Raw genomic sequence first — 21,020 nt, 5'->3', positions numbered from 1 at the left:
CCTTCAGGTGTTTCACAGCAGCAGAAGCAACATGGAAGTAAAAAATGAACATTTAACTTTTTAGTCACAAAAATGATCTTTTAGCAACAATTTTTTTATTTTCCCAAGGGTAAAAGGAGAAACTGGACCATGGACGTTGTTGTCCAATTTGTCCTGAGTACGCTGATACCTCATATGTGGGGGTAAACCACTGTTTGGGCGCACGGCAGGGCTCGGAAGGGAAGGAGCGCCATTTGACTTTTTCAATGAAAAATTGGCTCCAATCTTTAGCGGACACCATGTCGCGTTTGGAGAGCCCCCGTGTGCATAAACATTGGAGCTCCCCCACAAGTGACCCCATTATGGAAACTAGACCCCCAAAGGAACTTATCTAGAAGCATAGTGAGCACTTTAAACCCCCAGGTGCTTCACAAATTGAACCGTAAAAATGAAAAAGTACTTTTTTTTCACAAAAAAAATTATTTTAGCCTCAATTTTTTCATTTTCACATGGGCAACAGGATAAAATGGATCCTAAAATTTGTTGGACAATTTCTCCTGAGTACGCCGATACCTCACATGTGGGGGTAAACCACTGTTTGGGCACATGGTAAGGCTCGGAAGGGAAGGAGCGCCATTTGACTTTTTGAATGAAAAATTCTCTCCATCGTTAGCGGACACCATGTCGCGTTTGGAAAGCCCCTGTGTGCCTAAACATTGGAGCTCCTCCACAAGTGACCCCATTTTGGAAACTAGACCCCCCAAGGAACTTATCTAGAGGCATAGTGAGCACTTTAAACCCCCAGGTACTTCACAAATTGATCCGCAAAAATGAAAAAGTACTTTTTTTTTCACACAAAATTTCTTTTAGCCTCAATTCTTTCATTTTCACATGGGCAACAGGATAAAATGGATCATAAAATTTGTTGGGCAATTTCTCCTGAGTACGCCGATACCTCATATGTGGGGGTAAATCACTGTTTGGGTGCACGGCAAGGCTCGGAAGGGGAGGCGTGCCATTTGACTTTTTGAATGGAAAATTAGCTCCAATCGTTAGCGGACACCATGTCGCGTTTGGAGAGCCCCTGTGTGCCTAAACATTGGAGCTCCCCTACAAGTGACCCCATTTTGGAAACTAGACCCCCCAAGGAACTTATCTAGATGCATAGTGAGCACTTATAACCCCCAGGTGCTTCACAGAAGTTTATAACGCAGAGCCGTGAAAATAAAAAATTATTTTTCTTTCCTCAAAAATGATTTTTAGCCCAGAATGTTTTATTTTCCCAAGGGTAATAGGAGAAATTGGACCCCAAATGTTGTTGTCCAGTTTGTCCTGAGTACGATGATACCCCATATGTGGGGGTGAACCACTGTTTGGGCGCACGGCAGGGCTCGGAAGGGAAGGCACGCCATTTGGCTTTTTGAATGGAAAATTAGCTCCAATCATTAGCGGACACCATGTCGCGTTTGGAGAGCCCCTGTGTGCCTAAACATTGGAGCTCCCACACAAGTGACCCCATTTTGGAAACTAGACCTCCCAAGGAACTAATCTAGATGTGTGGTGAGCACTTTGAACCCCCAAGTGCTTCACAGAAGTTTATAACGCAGAGCCATGAAAATAAAAAATAATTTTTCTTTTCTCAAAAATGATTTTTTAGCCCACAATTTTTTATTTTCACAAGGGTAACAGGAGAAATTGGACCCCAATATTTGTTGCCCAGTTTGTTGTGAGTACGCTGATACCCCATATGTGGGGGTAGACCACTGTTTGGGCATATGCCGGGGCTCGGAAGGGAAGTAGTGGCATTTGAAATGCAGACTTTGATGGAATGGTCTGCGGGCGTCACATTGCATTTGCAGAGCCCCTGATGTGCCTAAACAGTAGAAACACCCCACAAGTGACCCCATTTTGGAAACTAGACCCCCCAAGGAACTTATCTAGATGTGTGATGAGCACGTTCAACCCCCAAGTGCTTCACAGAAGTTTACAACGCAGAGCCGTGAAAATAAAAAATAATTTTTCTTTCCTCAAAAAAGATGTTTTAGCAAGCAATTTTTTATTTTCACAAGGGTAACAGGAGAAATTGGACCCCAACAGTTGTTGCCCAGTTTGTCCTGAGTACACTGGTACCCCAAATGTGGGGGTAAACCACTGTTTGGGCGCACGTTGGGGCTTGGAAGGGAGGGAGCACCATTTGACTTTTTGAACGCAAGATTGGCTGGAATCAATGGTGGCGCCATGTTGCGTTTGGAGACCCCTGATGTGCCTAAACAGTGGAAACCCCTCAATTCTAACTTCAACACTAACCCCAACACACCCCTAATCCTAATCCCAACTGTAGCCATAACCCTAATCACAACCCTAACCCCAACACACCCCTAACCACAACCCTAACCGCAACACACCCGTAACCCTAATTCCAACCCTAACCCTAATCCTAACCCTAATCCCAACCCTAACCCTAATCCCAACCCTAACCACAACTGTAACCCCAACACACCCCTAACCCTATCCGTAACCCTAACCACAAGCCTAATCTTAACCCTATTTCCAACCCTAGCCCTATTTCCAACCCTAACTCTAATTCCAACCCTAACCCTAAGGCTATGTGCCCACGTTGCGGATTTGTGTGAGATTTTTCCGCACGATTTTTGAAAAATCTGCAGGTAAAAGGCACTGCGTTTTACCTGCAGATTTACAGCAGATTTCCAGTGTTTTTTTGTGCGGATTTCACCTGCGGATTCCTATTGAGGAACAGGTGTAAAACGCTGCGGAATCCGCACAAAGAATTGACATGCTGCGGAAAATACAACGCAGCGTTTCTGCACGGAATTTTCTGCACCATGGGCACAGCGGATTTGGTTTTCCATAGGTGTACATGGTACTGTAAACCTCATGGAAAACTGCTACGAATTCGCAGCGGCCAATCCGCTGCGGATCCGCGGCCAATCCGCTGCGGATCCGCGGCCAAATCCGCTGCGGATCCGCGGCCAAATCCGCTCTGTGTGCACATGCCATAACCCTAACCCTACCCCTAACCCTAACCCTACCCGTAGCCCTAACCCTACCCCTAACCCTAACCCTACCCCTAGTTCTAACCCTAACCCTAGTGGAAAACGAAAAAAAAATATATATATTTTCTTTATTTTATTATTGTCCCTACCTATGGGGGTGATAAAGGGGGGGGGTTTATTTATTATTTTTTTTATTTTGATCGCTGTGATAGAACCTACCACAGCGATCAAAATGTACTTGTAAGGAATCTGCCGGCTGGCAGATTCGGCGGGCGCACTGAGCATGCGCCCGCCATTTTGGAAGATGGCGGCGCCCAGCGAGGAGACGTACGGACACCGGGAGGATCGGTAAGTATGAAGGGGTGGTGGGGGGGTGTATCGGAGCACAGGGGGGGTGAATCCAAACAAGGAGGGAGCGGACAGGAGGACGGGGGAGCCGGCAGGCGGACGGAGGGGACCGGACCCCATAACGGAGGACTGGGGGGGCGATCGGTGGGTGTGGGGGGGGGGTCACTTCAGGTTTTCCAGCCATGGCCGATGATATTGCAGCATCGGCCATGGCTGGATTGTAATATTTCACTATTTTTTTAGGTGAAATATTACAAATCGCTCTGATTGGCAGTTTCACTTTCAACAGCCAATCAGAGCGATCGTAGCCACGGGGGGGTGAAGCCACCCCCCCTGGGCTGAAGCACCACTCCCCCGTCTCTGCAGATCGGGTGAGATTGGAGTTAACCCTTTCACCCGATCTGCAGAGACGCGATCATTCCATGACGCATACGCTGCGTCATAGGTCGGATTGGCACAGACTTTCATGACGCAGCGTATGCGTCAAAGGTCGGGAAGGGGTTAAATAGTTTTTGTGCTGAGAATACTAATGCCATGTGCTGTACCAGATGTTACATTGACCAAGTTGCTTACCATTTCAGGAACATGCGGAAAGAGTCCTTTCTTAAACCCGGCTGCTCGTTAAAGATCCTTTCTTTTAGCACTAGACCTTTGCTGTAGCGACAGTCTCTCTCCAAAGCCTTGCAGATGAAGTACAGACAGGCTGTAAAGAAAGGCACCAGAAAAGTCATCCACGGTAAGAGATGCCCTCTGTAGAAGCTATTCACCCCACCTCACAGAGTAAGCTCCAAAGTGGGCAGATAACTTATCACTGCACCCATATGCCCTCAAAGAGTCAATGGACAAGGTCTTCCTTAAGACACAACCCTTTTAAGATGCAATAAAAAAGTAGGTAGTCTTGCCAATTCTGGACAATGTACATTGACGTTGCTACGCATTTCATCTCCCACATCACATTGCCTTGGTAAATGCTTTTTGATACAATTGATTAATGCAGATTCACTCTTCTACTTACTGCTATAATCACTGATCGTGTACAGGACAGTGACCAGGTTATCCAAACATGGCCAATGCTCAGGATTACACTGAAGTCCCTCTTCAAATGCATGTCGTGCTAGAGGAATGCGCACGAGGCGAAGAGCCAGCTGACCAATTTTATACCAGAGATTGACATCAGTGGAGTCTAGCATGACAGCCTGCGGTAAAACAGAAGAAAAACACAATGTTAGAAATGGTAAATAACCTAGAGCCATAGAGTGTTTACTTTTCTGGTGACACTGCCGTACGAGTGCCTGTTTGTTTGTAAGAGGAGTTGTAATTTGAACACCACCATTCACCGTACCAGAAACAGGACAAATTCCAAGTGATGTGAAACTGTGAAAAGAAATACAATTCTGCCATTTTCTTTTATTTTACTTTTATGGCATTCATTGTGTGATAAAAATTACCAGGCAGTATGATTCTGCAGGTCAATACGATTACGCCAAAACCAAAATAAATGATTTTTTTTTTCATATTTCAAATGATAAACAATTTTTTTTTTATTTTTACAAATTTCAAAATATATATATATTTTTTTTACTTTGCCCTGTTCTGAAACTTGTAATTTTTTTTTCCAACAGTGGAGCTGAGTGAGGGCTTGGTTTTTACATGCTGAGCTGATATTTGTATTGATACTACTTTGGGGTACATAAGATGTTTGATCGCATTTGAAGGGTGGGTGAATCAAAAAAAAAAAACATTTCTGGCATCATTTTTTTTTTCACTTCACTGGGAAATATATTTTTATATTTTATTTGCCAGGACAATTGTATATGTGAAAATATCTAATATGTTAAAGAGAATCTGGCCCCAGGTTTATACTACCCCATCTGACAGCAGCGTGATGTAGGGACAGATTCTGATTGCATTGATGTATCACTTAGTTTGCGGGGTGAAGAAGTTGTGATAAAATGACAGTTTTCTCTGCTGCAGACATTCCAGTGAGCTGAATGAAGACCCCAATCTAACCCCCCCCCCCCCACTGATTGACAGCTTTCTGTGTACACTGTAGATTGGCAGAATGCTGCTAATAAGTGGAGGGCCGTGGTTACAAGGAGCAGTAGGACCCAGTAGCACAAGGCAGCTAGTCCTCTACTGATAAACTCCTGCTGATAAAACACTAATAACACACAGCCTAGTAAGGCTACTTTCACACTTGCGTCGGTATGGGCCCGTCGCAATGCGTGCTGACGGAACCTGTGAAATTTACTGCAAGACGTGGGCAGCGGATGCAGTTTTACAACGCATCCACTGCCCATTCTGCAGTCCAGGGAGGAGGGGGCGGAGTTTCGGCCACGCATGCGCGGTCGAAAATGGAGGACGCGACGCACAAAAAAAGTTACATGGAACATTTTTTTGTGCCGACGGTCCGCCAAAACACGACGCATCTGTCGCACGACGGATGCGACGTGTGGCAATCAGTCGCTAATGCAAGTCTATGGAGAAAAAACGCATCCTACGGGTAACTTTGCAGGAATACGTTTTTTCTCCAAAACGACGCATTGCGATGTGCGTCACACGACGCAAGTGTGAAAAGTAGCCTAAGTGACACACTGTAGGAATTAGGCCCTCAGCTTCTATATCATGGATGTCAAACTCAGGCCCGCGGGTAAAATCTGGCCCGCAGTACAATTGTCAGTGCAATACCAAATGTCTAGAGCTGGCCCACTGGTAGACAGTGCACGCACTACTAATGCTACAAATCCTTGTTACTACAAGGCGGTTTACAACACCCCCATAGTAAGGCACTCCCCAGCTATGACCCTTCCTAGTTGGCATTTACCTGAGCCGGAAGTTGCCTCCTCTTCTCTCTATAAACAGCGTGCACTGCCCTTGTGCTCTCCACACATCGCCTACTACCCTCTATCCCCTCCACAAACTGGGCACAGGTCTGATATCGAGCTGAGGCGCTCATGCCACGATTTATTTGTATCGCTCTATGTCGTCATATATTCTCCATTTTGTTTTCTTGTACATTGTTCTCCATTCCCTATGTAGAGATCTTACCCTTTTTGTTCACTCCAGATCTTGACTGTGTGAATATTATTGTTTCAGTGTTGTTTATGCACTTCTGATTGTCTGTATGTCCCTATATTTCCTTCTATTTGAGAGTCACCACACCCACTGCATTTCCCTGTACACTGCTATGTACCATCCCATCCCCACAACCCTAACTTCTCCTGCAGTATTGGGGTTCCCTGTACCCTAGGCAGATTTTCCCCAACTCATTTTTACCCCTTCTCCGTTCTCCTTTTTATTTGTGTCGTGACTAATGGCTTTTAGTTGAGCTGAATCTGTGCTGCACTTTATGTACATGCTCAGTAGTGAGGCAGTGCTGTGGAGTCGGGAGTCAGTGAAGTTGAGGAGTTGAAGCTTTGGCTTACCGATTCCACTGCCCTGCCTCTCACACCTCATGCTCAACCTATCACAGAAGAAGTTACCAAGCTGTCCTCCCTCGGCCATGGAATCTCTCTAAAACTGAACTTCTTGAGTTTCATCCTTCTACTAACCTACCTTTACCCGATATCACAATTTTCTTGGGTGGTTCAACCGTAACTCTCCAGCAGCACACTTGCTGTCTTGGAGTCAGTCGTATTTGACACAGAACTTTCCTTTATTCCTTATATTCACTCACTCAATCACTCATGCCACTTTCACCTTAAAAACATTTCCAGAATCTGACCTTTTCTCACATTCGAAACTGTAAAAACTCTTAGGCTACTTTCACACTTGCGTTTTTAGCAATCCGTCGTTTTGGGAAAAAAAAAACGATCCTGCAATTGTGCCCGCAGGATGCGTTTTTTTCCCATAGACTTGTATTAGCGACGGATCGCGACGGATGGCCACACGTCGCGTCCGTCGTGCAACGGATCCGTCGTGTTTTGGCGGACCGTCGGCACGAAAAAACGTTCAAGTGAACGTATTTTTGTCCGTTGCGTCCGCCATTTTCTACCACGCATGCGTGGTCGAAACTCCACCCCCTCCTCTCCAGACTTTAGACTGGGCAGCAAATGCGTTGAAAAACTGCATCCGCTGCCCACGTTGTGCCGAATTTTCACAACGTGCGTCGGTACGTCGGGCCGACGCTTAGCGACAGGCCCGTACCGACGCAAGTGTGAAAGAAGCCTTACTCATTCTCGTCTGGACTACGACAACTTTCTACTAATTGGTCTCCCACTTACTAAACTCTCTCCTCTCTATTCTGGATGTGCAGTTAGGGTCATATTTCTGTCCAGCTACATAGATGCCTCCACCCTTCCCTGCATTGGTTGCCCATCCACTACAGATTACATTATAAACGTATCTCTCTCACCCACAAAGCTCAGCACAGGTCTGCACCACCATACATTTCCTCCTTCATATCTGTATAGCACCCTACTCTGCTTTCCATTCGGCAATTGAACATCCTCCATAATCCGAATCTCTCACCTCTGTCTCCAAGACGTCTCTCGTGCTGCGCCAGTTCTTTGTAATGCAGTACCTCAGACAATCCGATTAATACTAAGCCCTCACAGTTTTAACCGTGCTCTAAAACCCACATCTCTTTAGACAGGTCTATTACTTCACTAATCTAACTTTTCCCTGTTCCCCTTAAACGTTCTAAAAATAATCTGCTCCCTCCTGCTCATCTGTCTCCACATCCTCCAAGCCCCCAATACCACTTGGTAGCTGCACTTAGTCAGATTCTGACTGACGACCGGTTCTTGCAGCTTTATTTGAAAATCCCTATTCTAATGATTTATGGACTGTACAGGACAAGCACTTTTTACCTACTGTGTCCCCAGCAACCATTTCCTTATAGATTGTAAGCAGGACCTCACTCCTACTGTAACTATTGAATTATATGTTACCTCGGAAATGTCATTATTGTCTGTACCTGACATCACTTAGTTGTAAAGTGCTGCGGAATATATTGACGCTATATAAATAAAATCTATAGTATAACGGCACTACAGCGCCATTTTATTGAAGACTGTCTTCAATAAAATGGAGTCGACAACGCCAGCCCCTACTTCAGCTGGATGTGCATCCTTGGATGCACATGCAGCTGAAGTGTATTGCAGACACAAAAAGAGGACTTAAAAATCCTCCAGAAAATTGAAAAAAATCACAGAGAAAAAAGCAGAGATGATTACCTGCTGAAGCCTCCAAACAAATGCACCAGCAGGGCGCATCGGACCCGATTAATGATGGCAAAAAACAGGTGCAAAAAATACCGATGAAACAACCACTTTCAATCCAGTATTGGTTGTTTGGCATTAGTGCACAAAAAGATAAGCGATAATAGTCTGTATGTGGCATTGTTCACACAGGCAATAAAGAGCATCTGGTCTACAGCCTATTACTAACGCACATACAGGCGGGCCGCCCAGTGCTACAAAATGCATGCTGTGTGAATAGAGGCCTACAGTTTACAGAGCCATCTTGGTCCGACTGCACCCTGCTAGATAAAGTGCAAAAAAAAACACATATCAATGTATGTAAGGTATTAGTTTATATTGGGCCTCAATACGTAAGCCGGCAACCCGCTCTGCATTGCTTGTGTGAACAATGCCACATACAGACTATTATCGCTTTCTGTGCACTAATGCCAAACAGCCAACACTGGATTGAAAGTGGTCGTTTCATCGGTATTTTTTGCACCTGTTTTTTGCCATCATTAATCGGGTCCGGTGCGCCCTGCTGGTGCATTTGTTTGGAGGCTTCAGCAGGTAATCATCTCTGCTTTTTTCTCGGTGATTTTTTTCAATTTTCTGGGTGATTTTTAAGTCCTCTTTTTGTGTCTGTGAGCTTTTACTCAATGTTTAGCGTAGGACCGGCAAAATGTAAGGACCCTTGACACGGGTTGCCGGCTTACGTATTGAGGCCCCAATATAAACTAATACCTTACATACATTGATATGTGTTTTTTTTTTGCACTTTATCTTGCAGGGCGCAGTCGGACCAAGATGGCTCTGTAAACTGTAGGCCTCTGTTCACACAGCATGCATTTTGTAGCATTGGGCAGCCCGCCTGTATGTGCGTTAGTAATAGGCTGTAAACCAGATGCTGTGCATTGCCTGTGTGAACAATGCCACATACAGACTATTATCGCTTATCTTTCTGTGCACTAATGCCAAACAGCCAACACTGAATTCATCGGTATTTTTTTGCACCTGTTTTTTGCCATCATTAATCGGGTCCGATGCGCCCTGCTGGTGCATTTGTTTGGAGGCTTCAGCAGGTAACCATCTCTGCTTTTTTCTCTGTGAAGTGTATTGCAGCTCATGAACTTGCCGAGTCCATGCATCGCAATACAAGCTGCTACCTAATCAGAGGCCAGCAGCTGACGTCAGCGTGCATGTGACTAGGCGCATTGCACTGACTTCATGAGCTCCTGTCGCTTGGACGCTGAAGCCAGCTGCTGGGGACTGGGGGAAAGGTTCACTGTTTTTTTGTTTTTTTTAATGTATTGAACAACAGCAGCACAGGCAGGATGGGGGACATATACCAGGATAGGGGATAGATACCAGGATGGGGGGCATATACCAGTGTGAGAGCAGAAGTTATTTATCTATCGTGACTCCATTTTGGTTTATTTTGTACGGGCATCACATTGATTGCAAAATGGAGTCTATTGAAAGGGGTGTGTAGGAGGGTGGTCTTTGTCTAAAGAGAATTAACTGAGAAGTGAGACTAAGGGTACTGTCACACTCTGCAACTTTCCAACGATCACGACCAGAGATACGACCTGGCCGTGATCGTTGGAAAGTCGTTGTGTGGTCGCTGGGGAGCTGTCACACAGACCGCTCTCCAGCGACCAACGATGCCGAGGTCCCGTGTAACCAGGGTAAACATCGGGTTACTAAGCGCAGGGCCGCGCTTAGTAACCCGATGTTTACCGTGGTTACCAGCGTAAAAGTAAAAAAAAAACAAAAACCGTACATACTCACATTCCGGTGTCCTTCAGGTCCCTTGCCATCTGCTTCCCGCTCTGACTGAGTGCCGCCGTAAAGTGAAAGCAGATCACAGCGGTGACGTCACCGCTGTGATCTGCTCTTACTTTCCGGCCGGCAGTCAGTCAGAGCGGGAAGCAGACGGCTAGGGACCTGAAGGACACCGGAATGTGAGTATGTACGTTTTTTTTTTTTTTATTACTTTTACGCTGGTAACCACGGTAAACATCGGGTTACTAAGCGCGGCCCTGCTCTTAGTAACCCGATGTTTACCCTGGTTACAAGCGAACGCATCGCTGGATCGCTGTCACACACAACGATCCAGTGATGACAGCGGGAGATCCAGCGACGAAATAAAGTTTCAAACGATCTGCTACGACGTACGATTCTCAGCGGGGTCCATGATCGCAGTAGCGTGTCAGACACTGCGATATCGTATGGATATCGCTGGAACGTCACGGATCGTACCGTCGTAGTGATCAAAGTGCCACTGTGAGACAGTACCCTAAGGAATAGAGCCACACCTAGACCCAACACCTAGACCCAAAAGCTGGGTGTCAATAGTGTTAACCAATTAGAAGTATGTGTGCTAATCTCAGGACATATTTACAGATAAGCTGAGACAATTATATTGTTTCAAAGCGTGACTAGTATAAACCTACATAAACCCTGAGCAATGATGTAATAAAAGGGAGTTCTGTTCTGATACTAAACGTGTCAGTGTGGGTCTCTTTGTATATGTACTTGGATTTTACAATTTAATTTAGAGCACACACCACATATCAGAGAGTGTCCCACAATACATGGCAACGACACAAGGATGGTGGGAGCATATACCAGGATGGGGGAGGATATACTACCGGGATGGGGGGCATATACTAGGATGGAGGGACATATTTGAGGGATATATACCAGGATGAGGGAGCATATACCGGGATGGGGGAGCATATAACAGGATGAGGGAGCATATACCAGGATGAGGGAGCATATACCGGGATGGGGGAGCATATACCGGGATGGGGGAGCATATACCGGCATGGGGGAGCATATACCGTGATGGGGGGCATATACTAGGATGGAGGGACATATTTGAGGGATATATACCAGGATGAGGGAGCATATACCGGGATGGGGGAGCATATAACAGGATGAGGGAGCATATACCAGGATGAGGGAGCATATACCGGAATGGGGGAGCATGTACCGGGATGGGGGAGCATATACCAGGATGAGGGAGCATATACCGGGATGAGGGAGCATATACCGGGATGGGGGAGCATATACCGTGATGAGGGAGCATATACCGGGATGGAGGGACATACACCAGGATGGAGGGAGCATATACCAGGATGAGGGAGCATGTACCAGGATGGGAGAGCATGCACCAGGATGAGGGAGCATGTACCAGGATGGGAGAGCATGCACCAGGATGAGGGAGCATGTACCAGGATGGAGGGACATACACAAGGATTGAGGGAGCATATACCGGGATGGGGGAGCATATACCGGGATGGGGGAGCATATACCAGGATGGAGGGACATATACCAGGATGAGGAAGCATATACCGGGATGAGGGAGCATATACCGGGATGAGGGAGCATATACCGGGATGAGGGAGCATATACCGGGATGAGGGAGCATATACCGGGATGAGGGAGCATATACCGGGATGAGGGAGCATATACCGGGATGAGGGAGCATATACCGGGATGAGGGAGCATATACCGGGATGAGGGAGCATATACCGGGATGAGGGAGCATATACCAGGATGGGGGAGCATATACCGGGATGGAGGGAGCATATTCCTTTATATCTGCAGTCTGGTATCCCTGCTTCTGACTGTAGCTGCACTTTGTTGCTCCTGCCTGCTCTATATAAGAGTTGTTTTTATTTTTAAACTAAACCCTCAATATTCAGGTTAAATTGATGTGTTGGCACTTTGTGATAAATAAGTGGGTTTTGGATTGTAGTTTGGGTACATGGTTTCTAAAAGGTTCGCCATCACTGTTGTAGTACATTACTTCAATAAAATGGCGCTGGAGTCAGAATGTGCGCACACCACGGTCTCCGATGCTCGTCACCCGGGCGTAGAATGGGTTCAATAGCTAATGATTATTATAAAGTGATAGCACATAGCCAGCATACAAGCACAGCAGTCATTGTTAAAGCGCCATTACGGTTCAAGTAACAAAAGAGTAGTTTTTTTTATTTCTCACGGTCTACATGATCACTGCTTTCTGTCATTCATTATTACCAGCAATGTTATAAGAACTATACCGCCAAGTGTCCCGCACATCACCAGGACAAATTTAATGCAGGAACCTATTCAATAATTGGAAGCAGAGATCCTAAAAATCCAGATAAGTTGTAGAAACTGTCACGGATTCCACCGTGTTGCCACCAATGTCATGGATCCCACCGTGCTGCCACCAATATGTCGCGGATCCCAACGGATATGTCAGGGATCCCACCAATCGGTCACGGTTCACGAGGAAGATACCTTTATCACCCCCACTACTCCCACCAATTTGTCACGAACCGGGGTTGTGTGGTGGCCCTTGGTTCCTTCTGAAGGGGATTTATCTATATCCCACTTCCCAGTTCCGGTTTGGAGCTTGCAGCTCTCTGGTGCCCCATTTACCCTCAGGTCAGATCAGGTACTGCACCTAGGGTAATTAGTTGCCAGCAAGGCTGCCTGCTATGTACTGGCTATTGGGTTCGCTGCAGCGAGGGCGATATAACCACTCCCACTCAGGCGAGAACAATAATTATCAAAGCTGCCGGTCGCTACAGAGATTCCCAATCGCACAGAATAAAGTATGCTGCCACCAGCTCCGATTTCCTAAGGGTTAACGGGTCTGGAACCAACCCAAATCAGTAGCATAATTCCCTTCAGAGGACGCGATAGTTCGTTTATAGAGCAGGGAGAGACAAGCTATTAAATTATATGTTTTACTCCAAAAAAAGGTAGGCAGTGTTTACAAGGTATAAAAAGATATTATAAAGAAGACAAAATCATGTGTACAATACAATTACAAATAAAAGGGGATTAAAACTGAAAAGAACACTTACATGTCGTTATGTCATTTTATCTCATGGCTGGCTGTGGCTGAGGAGGAGAAGGACATCCATATATATCTAGATGCATGGGGACAGCTTGCCAGGCTGTTAGCTCGCTTCCTGGACCAACACTACTCCCAACTCAGCAGGGGTAAGATATGCCCTCTTGTCCTGTCATCACTGAGTGGGCTGAGTAATGACATGCACTCCTCTTTCTACTATTTACGTTTTTGAGTCACCAAACAAAGACATTCCTGGGAGGAGGGAGGGGCAGTGTAGGGAGACTGGTATGTGCGGAGTCAAGCCATAAATTTCTTCAGTGATTCTAGTGTGGGTTTTGATTTACACACACACAAGCAGCAGGCAGGGTGAGAAGAGGGGGGGGGTCGGAATGGCCCGCAGCGTGTCTTGTACAGTTAGGTAGATACTCAAACATGGCATATTCACATTATCGTGACAGAAACTATACTGGTAAAACATATAACGTTGTACAGTGATTAACCTTTATTTGCTAAAACCAGAATAACCTTTGAAAATGAATCTTCCCTCCAAAATAAGTTATGGCATATCACCAGGAAATATTATTATTTCCTGACCATGAGTGAATAGCCACTGGGGCAACAAAATTATTTTATGCACACAGATATCTGACCAATTTCTGTTCAATCAACCAATTTGCAATTTAGTGCATGTTAATGGCCAATCAATCTAATTGAGAGGTCTCATCATTCAGAAAACGGATCTTATGTGCATAACAATGTGCCAAATACAATTATATTAAGTAGAAAGCATCTGAAAGACAACGTACGGTAATTGTATACACCAGGACCACTGCAATTCAGGTCGCTCATAAAAGATGAGGGTGACAATTTATTACCGCTGTGTAAACTCGCCCGCGGTGCGGGATTACGAGCCGCAGCATGTCAGTTATCTGCAGTGGAAGATGCTAGTCTACTCTGTGTAGTTTCACCCATAGCAAGTCATTAGATGCGATAAATCCACATGGTTTACTGAACACCTGCAGATTTACCTGCGTGTTTAGAATGCAGCGTTTTGGGTGCAGCGAAAATATGCGTCCAAAGCGCTGCTATTTCCTAATCTTGGGCACATACCCTAACAGTGTGTATTTCTGCATGTGGTGCTCATACTTACAGCGGTTTTCCTACGAACAAAGTTAATTTTAAAGTTGATTTTAATCAATACATCTTGGAATAATAAGTTCCACAATTGGATGTGTTTAAAAAATATGTTCATGAGATAAGCTTATAAATCTGCCTTATGTCAGTATCCTCTCTTTTGCTTCCTCCCCTGCCCAGGAGCTGTGGTATAATCAGACCATGCTTCTATATAGTCAGACACGGCCATTACACAGTACACAGCAGGGACACATTTATAAGATTATCTCAGCACAGGAACATTTTTTTAAAGACATCCAATAATGGAAATTTTTTTTAATTTTTTTATTTGTTTATTAAACAACAAAAAGGATAAGTAAAAGATATACATATTTTGCGTATAGTGTTAAAACACAGAAGTACCACAAGCAATCAAAAAATATATATTAATATATCCAATATAAAAAAATAGATCATACATAGATCAAAATTAAGTTAATTACTATTTCCGGTACTCTGTGCAGTATGTGTGGTTACCACCACCACGTAGAGCAGAATAACCCAAACACCTTGAACATAGACGCACCAGAGATTAGCACCACACCAGGGGATAAGATTAAAATTAATTAATATGAACTCCAAATAGTGATTGCAAGCTCATGCAACCAAGAGCCTGGAAAAGTGCATAAAAAGACCAACGTGCACAGAGGGGACCTAAAGAAATAATATATCAATCAATACCTTGGGTAGCTGGGTCCTGTGGTGGCACTTTTCCAGGCTCTTGGTTGCATGAGCTTGCAATCACTATTTGGAGTTCATATTAATTATTTGGCACTTTTTGCACTTTTCCCAGCTGGACTTAGGATTGTATTTTATTTATTTTCTTCAGGCTCATGATGATGTGAGCTTGTAAGCACTTGTATAGCTTACACTGATTATTTGGCACTTTGCACTTTTTTTCAGTGGTGGTTTATGATTGCTGTTCACACATACAGTATATGTGCAATTGAACATTTGTTAACACGCTGCACTTTATGCCAAAAATAGATACAGTGTTACTATTTTTTATTTTTTATATCAGTAGTGGGGATCTATTTATGAAATATTGGGTTAGCTTGTATTTATATATATTTTTTATGTCCTGTGGTACGTACTAAGTATTATATATGATACATGTTTTTATAATTTATTTGTTGCTACTATAATAAAAGCAATTTTAATCTTAGCCCCTGGTGTGGTGCTAATCTCTGGTGCGTCTATGTTCAAGGTGTTTGGGTTAGTCTGCATATTTTGCGTATGACCGATCACCATAAACATATTTGTCACAGTTAACAAGAAAATCACAAATGTATACAATAAATCTGTTGACAATGCAGATAATAGTACCTGGAACGGGTCATACAAATCCTAAAGTATCACAAATTGTCTAGGACCCCTATACTAAATCCTTAGAAAAACAAAAGGAACAAAACAGAACCATATCCTGCTGCCAAAACCATCCCCATCACATCAATTGTTTAATTTTGAAACTAGGCGTGATCCAATGTACATTACATCTTATTATAGTGGGGTTAGGCTATCTGCCCTGAGTCGACACAGTGAGAGGTGATGAATTCCATACATCCCATATTTTGCTAAATTTCCCCAAACATCCTCTATTTTGATTTTGGTATAACATTCGTTCGTAGGGTATAATAGAATTTACCAGATCAATCGAGGCCCTAAGAGATGGATGAGTGTTACCCATCCAATAAAGAGCTATTACTTTCCGTGCCAGAAAAAGTGGCTCCCTCAGGAAAATGTGAGTATGATATCCCCATGTTTCTTCCTCCAGTACCCCAAATAAACAAACTAAAGGATTCAAGAGAACGAGATTATGCACAAGGGAAGTCAATATCGAAGTTATCTCACTCCAAAATGATTGGACAATTGGACATCCCCAAATCCTATGAATAAAGTCAGCCTCCATTGCGTAGCATCTTAAGACATTCTGAGGAGTTAGACCATCCCATTTTAAATAACCGTATTGGGGTTAGATATACTTGATGTAAGATATACATTTGGATCATTTTATTATTAGCCGAAGGAGACACTCCCTTTGGGGATTCAAGAAACATTTCCCAATCCTCTTCCTGAAGATCAGGAATTAGGAATTTCCATTTTTCTTTAACTGCCAATACAAAGGAATCAGTACCTACAGCCAGCATATGTGTGTACAATGCGGAGATCAGACCACGGGGTCTCTGAGATTTAAGGATCCCTATTAATGGGAAAGATGATATTGTTTGACTGGTCCTGATCCCGCGTATATGTGATTGTATTGCCGATCTGAGTTGTAAATATCGAAACAATTGTGGTCTCGGAATGTTGTATTTAATTTGCAATTGTTCAAAAGACATTAATGTGCCTTGTTCATATAAATCATTAACCGAAACAACATCATGTGAAATCCAAAATTGTGTAGATGGGTGATTCAATAGCCCTGGAAAGTACATATTATTCCATAGTGGCATTTCGGCTACAATACCATCAAAGTGGGTCACCTTCTTTACCTGTTTCCAAACCAGCCTCGCTAACTGGAGCAATGGTAGTAATCTAGGAGTGGTGGGTCTATTTCCAAAAAACCCATCGGACAATCAGATCTTGCAGCCTGGATTAAATGGCTCTCCGAATTTGGTAAAAAGTTTTCTGCCATCCATTTACTCAATGCCCTAAGCAGTCCAGCTAAATAGTATAGGAAAAAATCAAGTAACGCCGCCCCTCCCATTTGCTTAGATCTATGTAAAGTAGATAATTTGAGTTTAGGCCTGGCTTTGCCCCAGATAAATGATGACATTAAAGAGTTCAAATTTGAAAAAAAGGATTTGGGAACAGGAACTGCACTATGTTGAAGGGAGTAATTAAGCTTCGGGAGCAATATCATCTTAGATTTATACGGCCAGAGACAGATAGTGGTAATTTGCTCCAGATTGCAAATTTATGTTTAACCAAGTCTAGTAACGGGAGAATATTAAATTGTAAATCGAGCCTACTATATTTTGGTATAATTATTCCTAAGTATTTAAAGTAAGATACTACCGGTAATGAGGAAAGTCCTTCAAGGCGATCTGTTGAATCATGGGTAAGAGGCATCAAAGCTGACTTATCCCAATTAAAATATAACCCCAAACGTTTACTAAATCCGTTTATAGTAGTGATCACATGCAACAAGGTCTCTTCTACATTATCCATAAATATTACCATATCATCCGCATATAAACCAATAACATCCGTGGGATCAGCTATCTCGATACCCTTAGGGTATGTGCCCACGATGCGGGTCTGCAGCAGTTTCCCATGAGCTAACATTACAATGTAAACCTATGGGAAACAAAAAACGCTGTGGAAACGCAGCGGTTTACATTCCGCAGCATGTCACTTCTTTCTGCGGATTCCACAGTGGTTTTACAGCTGCTCCTATGGAAAACCGCAGTTGTGAAAACCGCAGAAAAACCTCGGTAAATCCGTGAAAAAAAACCGCAGCATTTTTGCCCTGCAGATTTATCAAATCCGCTGCGGAAAAATCCGCAGTGGACAAGAATACGTGTGCACATAGCCTGAATCGATAAGAGTCGATCTCATACGTATTGCTAATGAATAATGGAAATTATTACTATTCCAAGATCTAATGATTAAAATGAACTTTGTGGGAAAACTCCTTTAATACTAAATAAATTGAGTTATTTTGAAAATGTTGATTACATTTTTTCAGCATGTGCATGTCAGTATCCAATCTATCCATCTTCTGGTTTATATAGTTCCACAACTTTTCCTTCTTGCTGTTGCAATTTCAATGTGGAGTAGTGTACATTTAAATTAAAGGGGTTGTCCAGGTTAGGGAGCAAAATCTATATGACTTCAGGCTTCAGTGAGACCGAGTGGTCATACGAATACATATATGCGATTTCCATACATGAGGACTAGTTGGATTCAGCTTCTCTCAATTCAATTCTATGGAAAGAAGCCGGATTACACCACCATAATCAGCATGTGACCACATGTATGCAAATTGAATATAAGCGGTCATGTCACCAGTGGCTCGTAACGACAATACCATGCAATCGAGATAGTGTGTGCACTGCACACTGTCAAGTTTCAGAACAATTGTAAAGAGAAAAGTCCCGCTCATCTATGTTCAATTCAGCTTGTAATCTTGGGTGGTGCACGGAGTGCCTGGTTGGCGGCAAGCAGGAGAAACAAAGCGCACTATGATTAAGAACCATTCGGTTCGAAACGCGTAAGGTCACCCCTCTGTCCATACCTTACCTTGAAAAGAATTTAATATGATCTAATAAAGAAAGCACGTTTTTTTTATCCATGGACGTGATGCTGGATTTTCACTTTGTCAAGATTCCGAATTCTGCAGTTACATAGACAACTTGGACAACACCTTTGACATAACATTTGATTTAAATAGGATATTTTCTGATAATGCATTCCTTTTAAAAGAGGTGCAACACAGATTTGTTTACTGTAAAGGGAATCTGTCAGGCGATTCGTGATAGCCAAACTACAAGCAGTATAAATTGCTGCCTGGTCTATTATTATTCAAAATGTACTTTGAAGATCCAACACAAGATGAGACTAGCCCGGCACTGCCCCCAGCTGGCTCCTCTTAGCACTGCAGGTGATTGGTCTCTTCCTCGTGTGTACACAGGGATAGAGAACTATACATCAGCTTGAGCCGGACTAGTCTCGTCTCCAGCAATGGTCCGCAGCAGACTCTTCAGAATATATTTTCTCTGAAACACTTAAGAGCTTCAGAGGAGGATATTCTTGGCTGCAAGTGTGTAGTCAAGCTGCAATTCTTGCTGCCCGTGGTTTGAGCAGCATGAGTCGCCTGACCGGTTCCCGTTAATGAGTTGGTATTACAATGCTCTGCTGTGTGTCACAATAGCTGGCGATGTGCTGGGAAGTGGTAAAATGCCAAAAAGCTAAATTCCAGTGGTCATAAGGGTCACAGAAGTAGGACCTGGGGATCATTAGGTGATCAATAACAAGAACATACCTCCAGGTTATATTCCATTGCAGTCTCCAGGTCATCGCGTTTCGCTGCAAGCTGAGCCAAGTTTTTATATGTTGAATACTTTAGCATTAATCCAGGATGCTTTAGTCCCTCTCTTTCTTCACTCAAAGGAACAGCCTAAAACATGGAAACAATGATTTATGTATCATTCTTGCAACAGAATGGATCATAAAAGTGAAGGAGAAATAAAATAAAGAATAAAAATGTGAAATAGAGGATTTTACAGTAAGCACAAAAATCCTCTATCTCTTAGCCTTCATTGGGAGAAAAGGGGCACAAAAAACAAGGGGTGTACACTGCTGCCACCAGGAGGCTGACAGTAAGAATTACAACCTAAAGAAAAAAAATAAGTCGACTCCTCTTCAGGCTACATGCACCTACTGGAAACCAAGCTATTCAGTCAGTGAGCAAAGCACTAGAAGAAACAGAAAGAAATGACGAATACATGCGTATCGGGGCAACAACAAAACAGGATAGGCGCTGAGTCTCCCAATGAAGACTACTCGAAAAGGATTTTACAGTAAGAAAAAAAAAAAGCCTCTTTTCTCAGGCGCTTCATATGGAGAAATGGGAAACCATGGGACATCCTGAGGCTGTCAAAAGGGTGGGGAATACTTAAAGGGGTTTTCTCATAAACAAAGTTGATTTTAATCATCATTTTAATCACTAGATCTTTGAATAATAATAAGGTCCACATTTGGATGTGTTAAATAAAATGTTCCTGTGCTGAGATAATCTTATACATGTGCCCCTGCTGTGTACTGTGTAATGGCCGTGTCTGACCGTACAGGAACATGGTCTGATCACACCACAGCTCCTGGGCAGGGGAGGAAGCAAAAAAGAGGATGCAGACATTACAGCAAGGGATCACAAATTATTATTTCTTTGAAGTAAAATATTGTTTAAAAACAGGCAGGGAAATGTTTTATCTCACAGAAAGAATCAGTTGTGAGCCCGTGATGTAATATCTGTATTCCCGTTTGCTTCCTCCCCTGCCCAGGAGCTGTGGTGTGATCAGACCATGTCCCTGTACGGTCAGACACGGCCAGTACACAGTACACAGCAGGGGCACATGTATAAGATTATCTCAGCACAGGGACATTTTATTTAAACACATCCAATTGTGGAACTTAATTTTACTAACTTTGCACTTGGCTTTTTAACCCCTTGGCCATTTTCCGTTGTTTGCTCCCCTTCTTCCCAGAGCCATAACTATTTTTTGCTCAATTTGCCAATGTGAGGGCTTGTTTTTTGCGGGACAAGTTGTACTATTGATTGACACCATTGGTTTTAACATAAAACGGGATAAAAATTCCAGCTGCAGTCAAATTGCAAAAAAAGTGGAATTCCACAGTTGTTTTTTTACCATGTTCACTAAATGCTAAAACTGACCAGCCATTATTATTTTCCAGGTCATTACGAGTTCATAGACACCAACAATGGATTGCAGCATCATTGCG

At 43.5% G+C, this 21,020-nt stretch overlaps 1 protein-coding gene across 8 annotated transcripts in view; it reads right to left on the bottom strand.

The window, feature by feature from the left end:
• Positions 1–21,020, bottom strand: part of CABIN1 (calcineurin binding protein 1) — a 242,231-nt gene that overhangs the window by 208,954 nt on the left and 12,257 nt on the right. For all 8 annotated transcript variants that reach the window (XM_077293470.1, XM_077293474.1, XM_077293475.1 and 5 more), the window contains exons 5-7: positions 19,543–19,677; positions 4,357–4,537; positions 3,915–4,044 (exon numbers count right to left, since the gene is read on the bottom strand). In XM_077293470.1, coding sequence (XP_077149585.1) covers positions 3,915–4,044; positions 4,357–4,537; positions 19,543–19,677 — 446 coding nt within the window. The remainder of the gene's footprint in view (positions 1–3,914; positions 4,045–4,356; positions 4,538–19,542; positions 19,678–21,020) is intronic.

Source organism: Ranitomeya variabilis, chromosome 1 (assembly GCF_051348905.1).
Source record: "Ranitomeya variabilis isolate aRanVar5 chromosome 1, aRanVar5.hap1, whole genome shotgun sequence".
In the NCBI taxonomy this organism is placed as follows: domain Eukaryota; kingdom Metazoa; phylum Chordata; class Amphibia; order Anura; family Dendrobatidae; genus Ranitomeya; species Ranitomeya variabilis.
The sequence above is the reverse complement of the archived record's forward strand: the minus strand, read 5'-3'. Positions and strand labels throughout refer to the sequence as shown.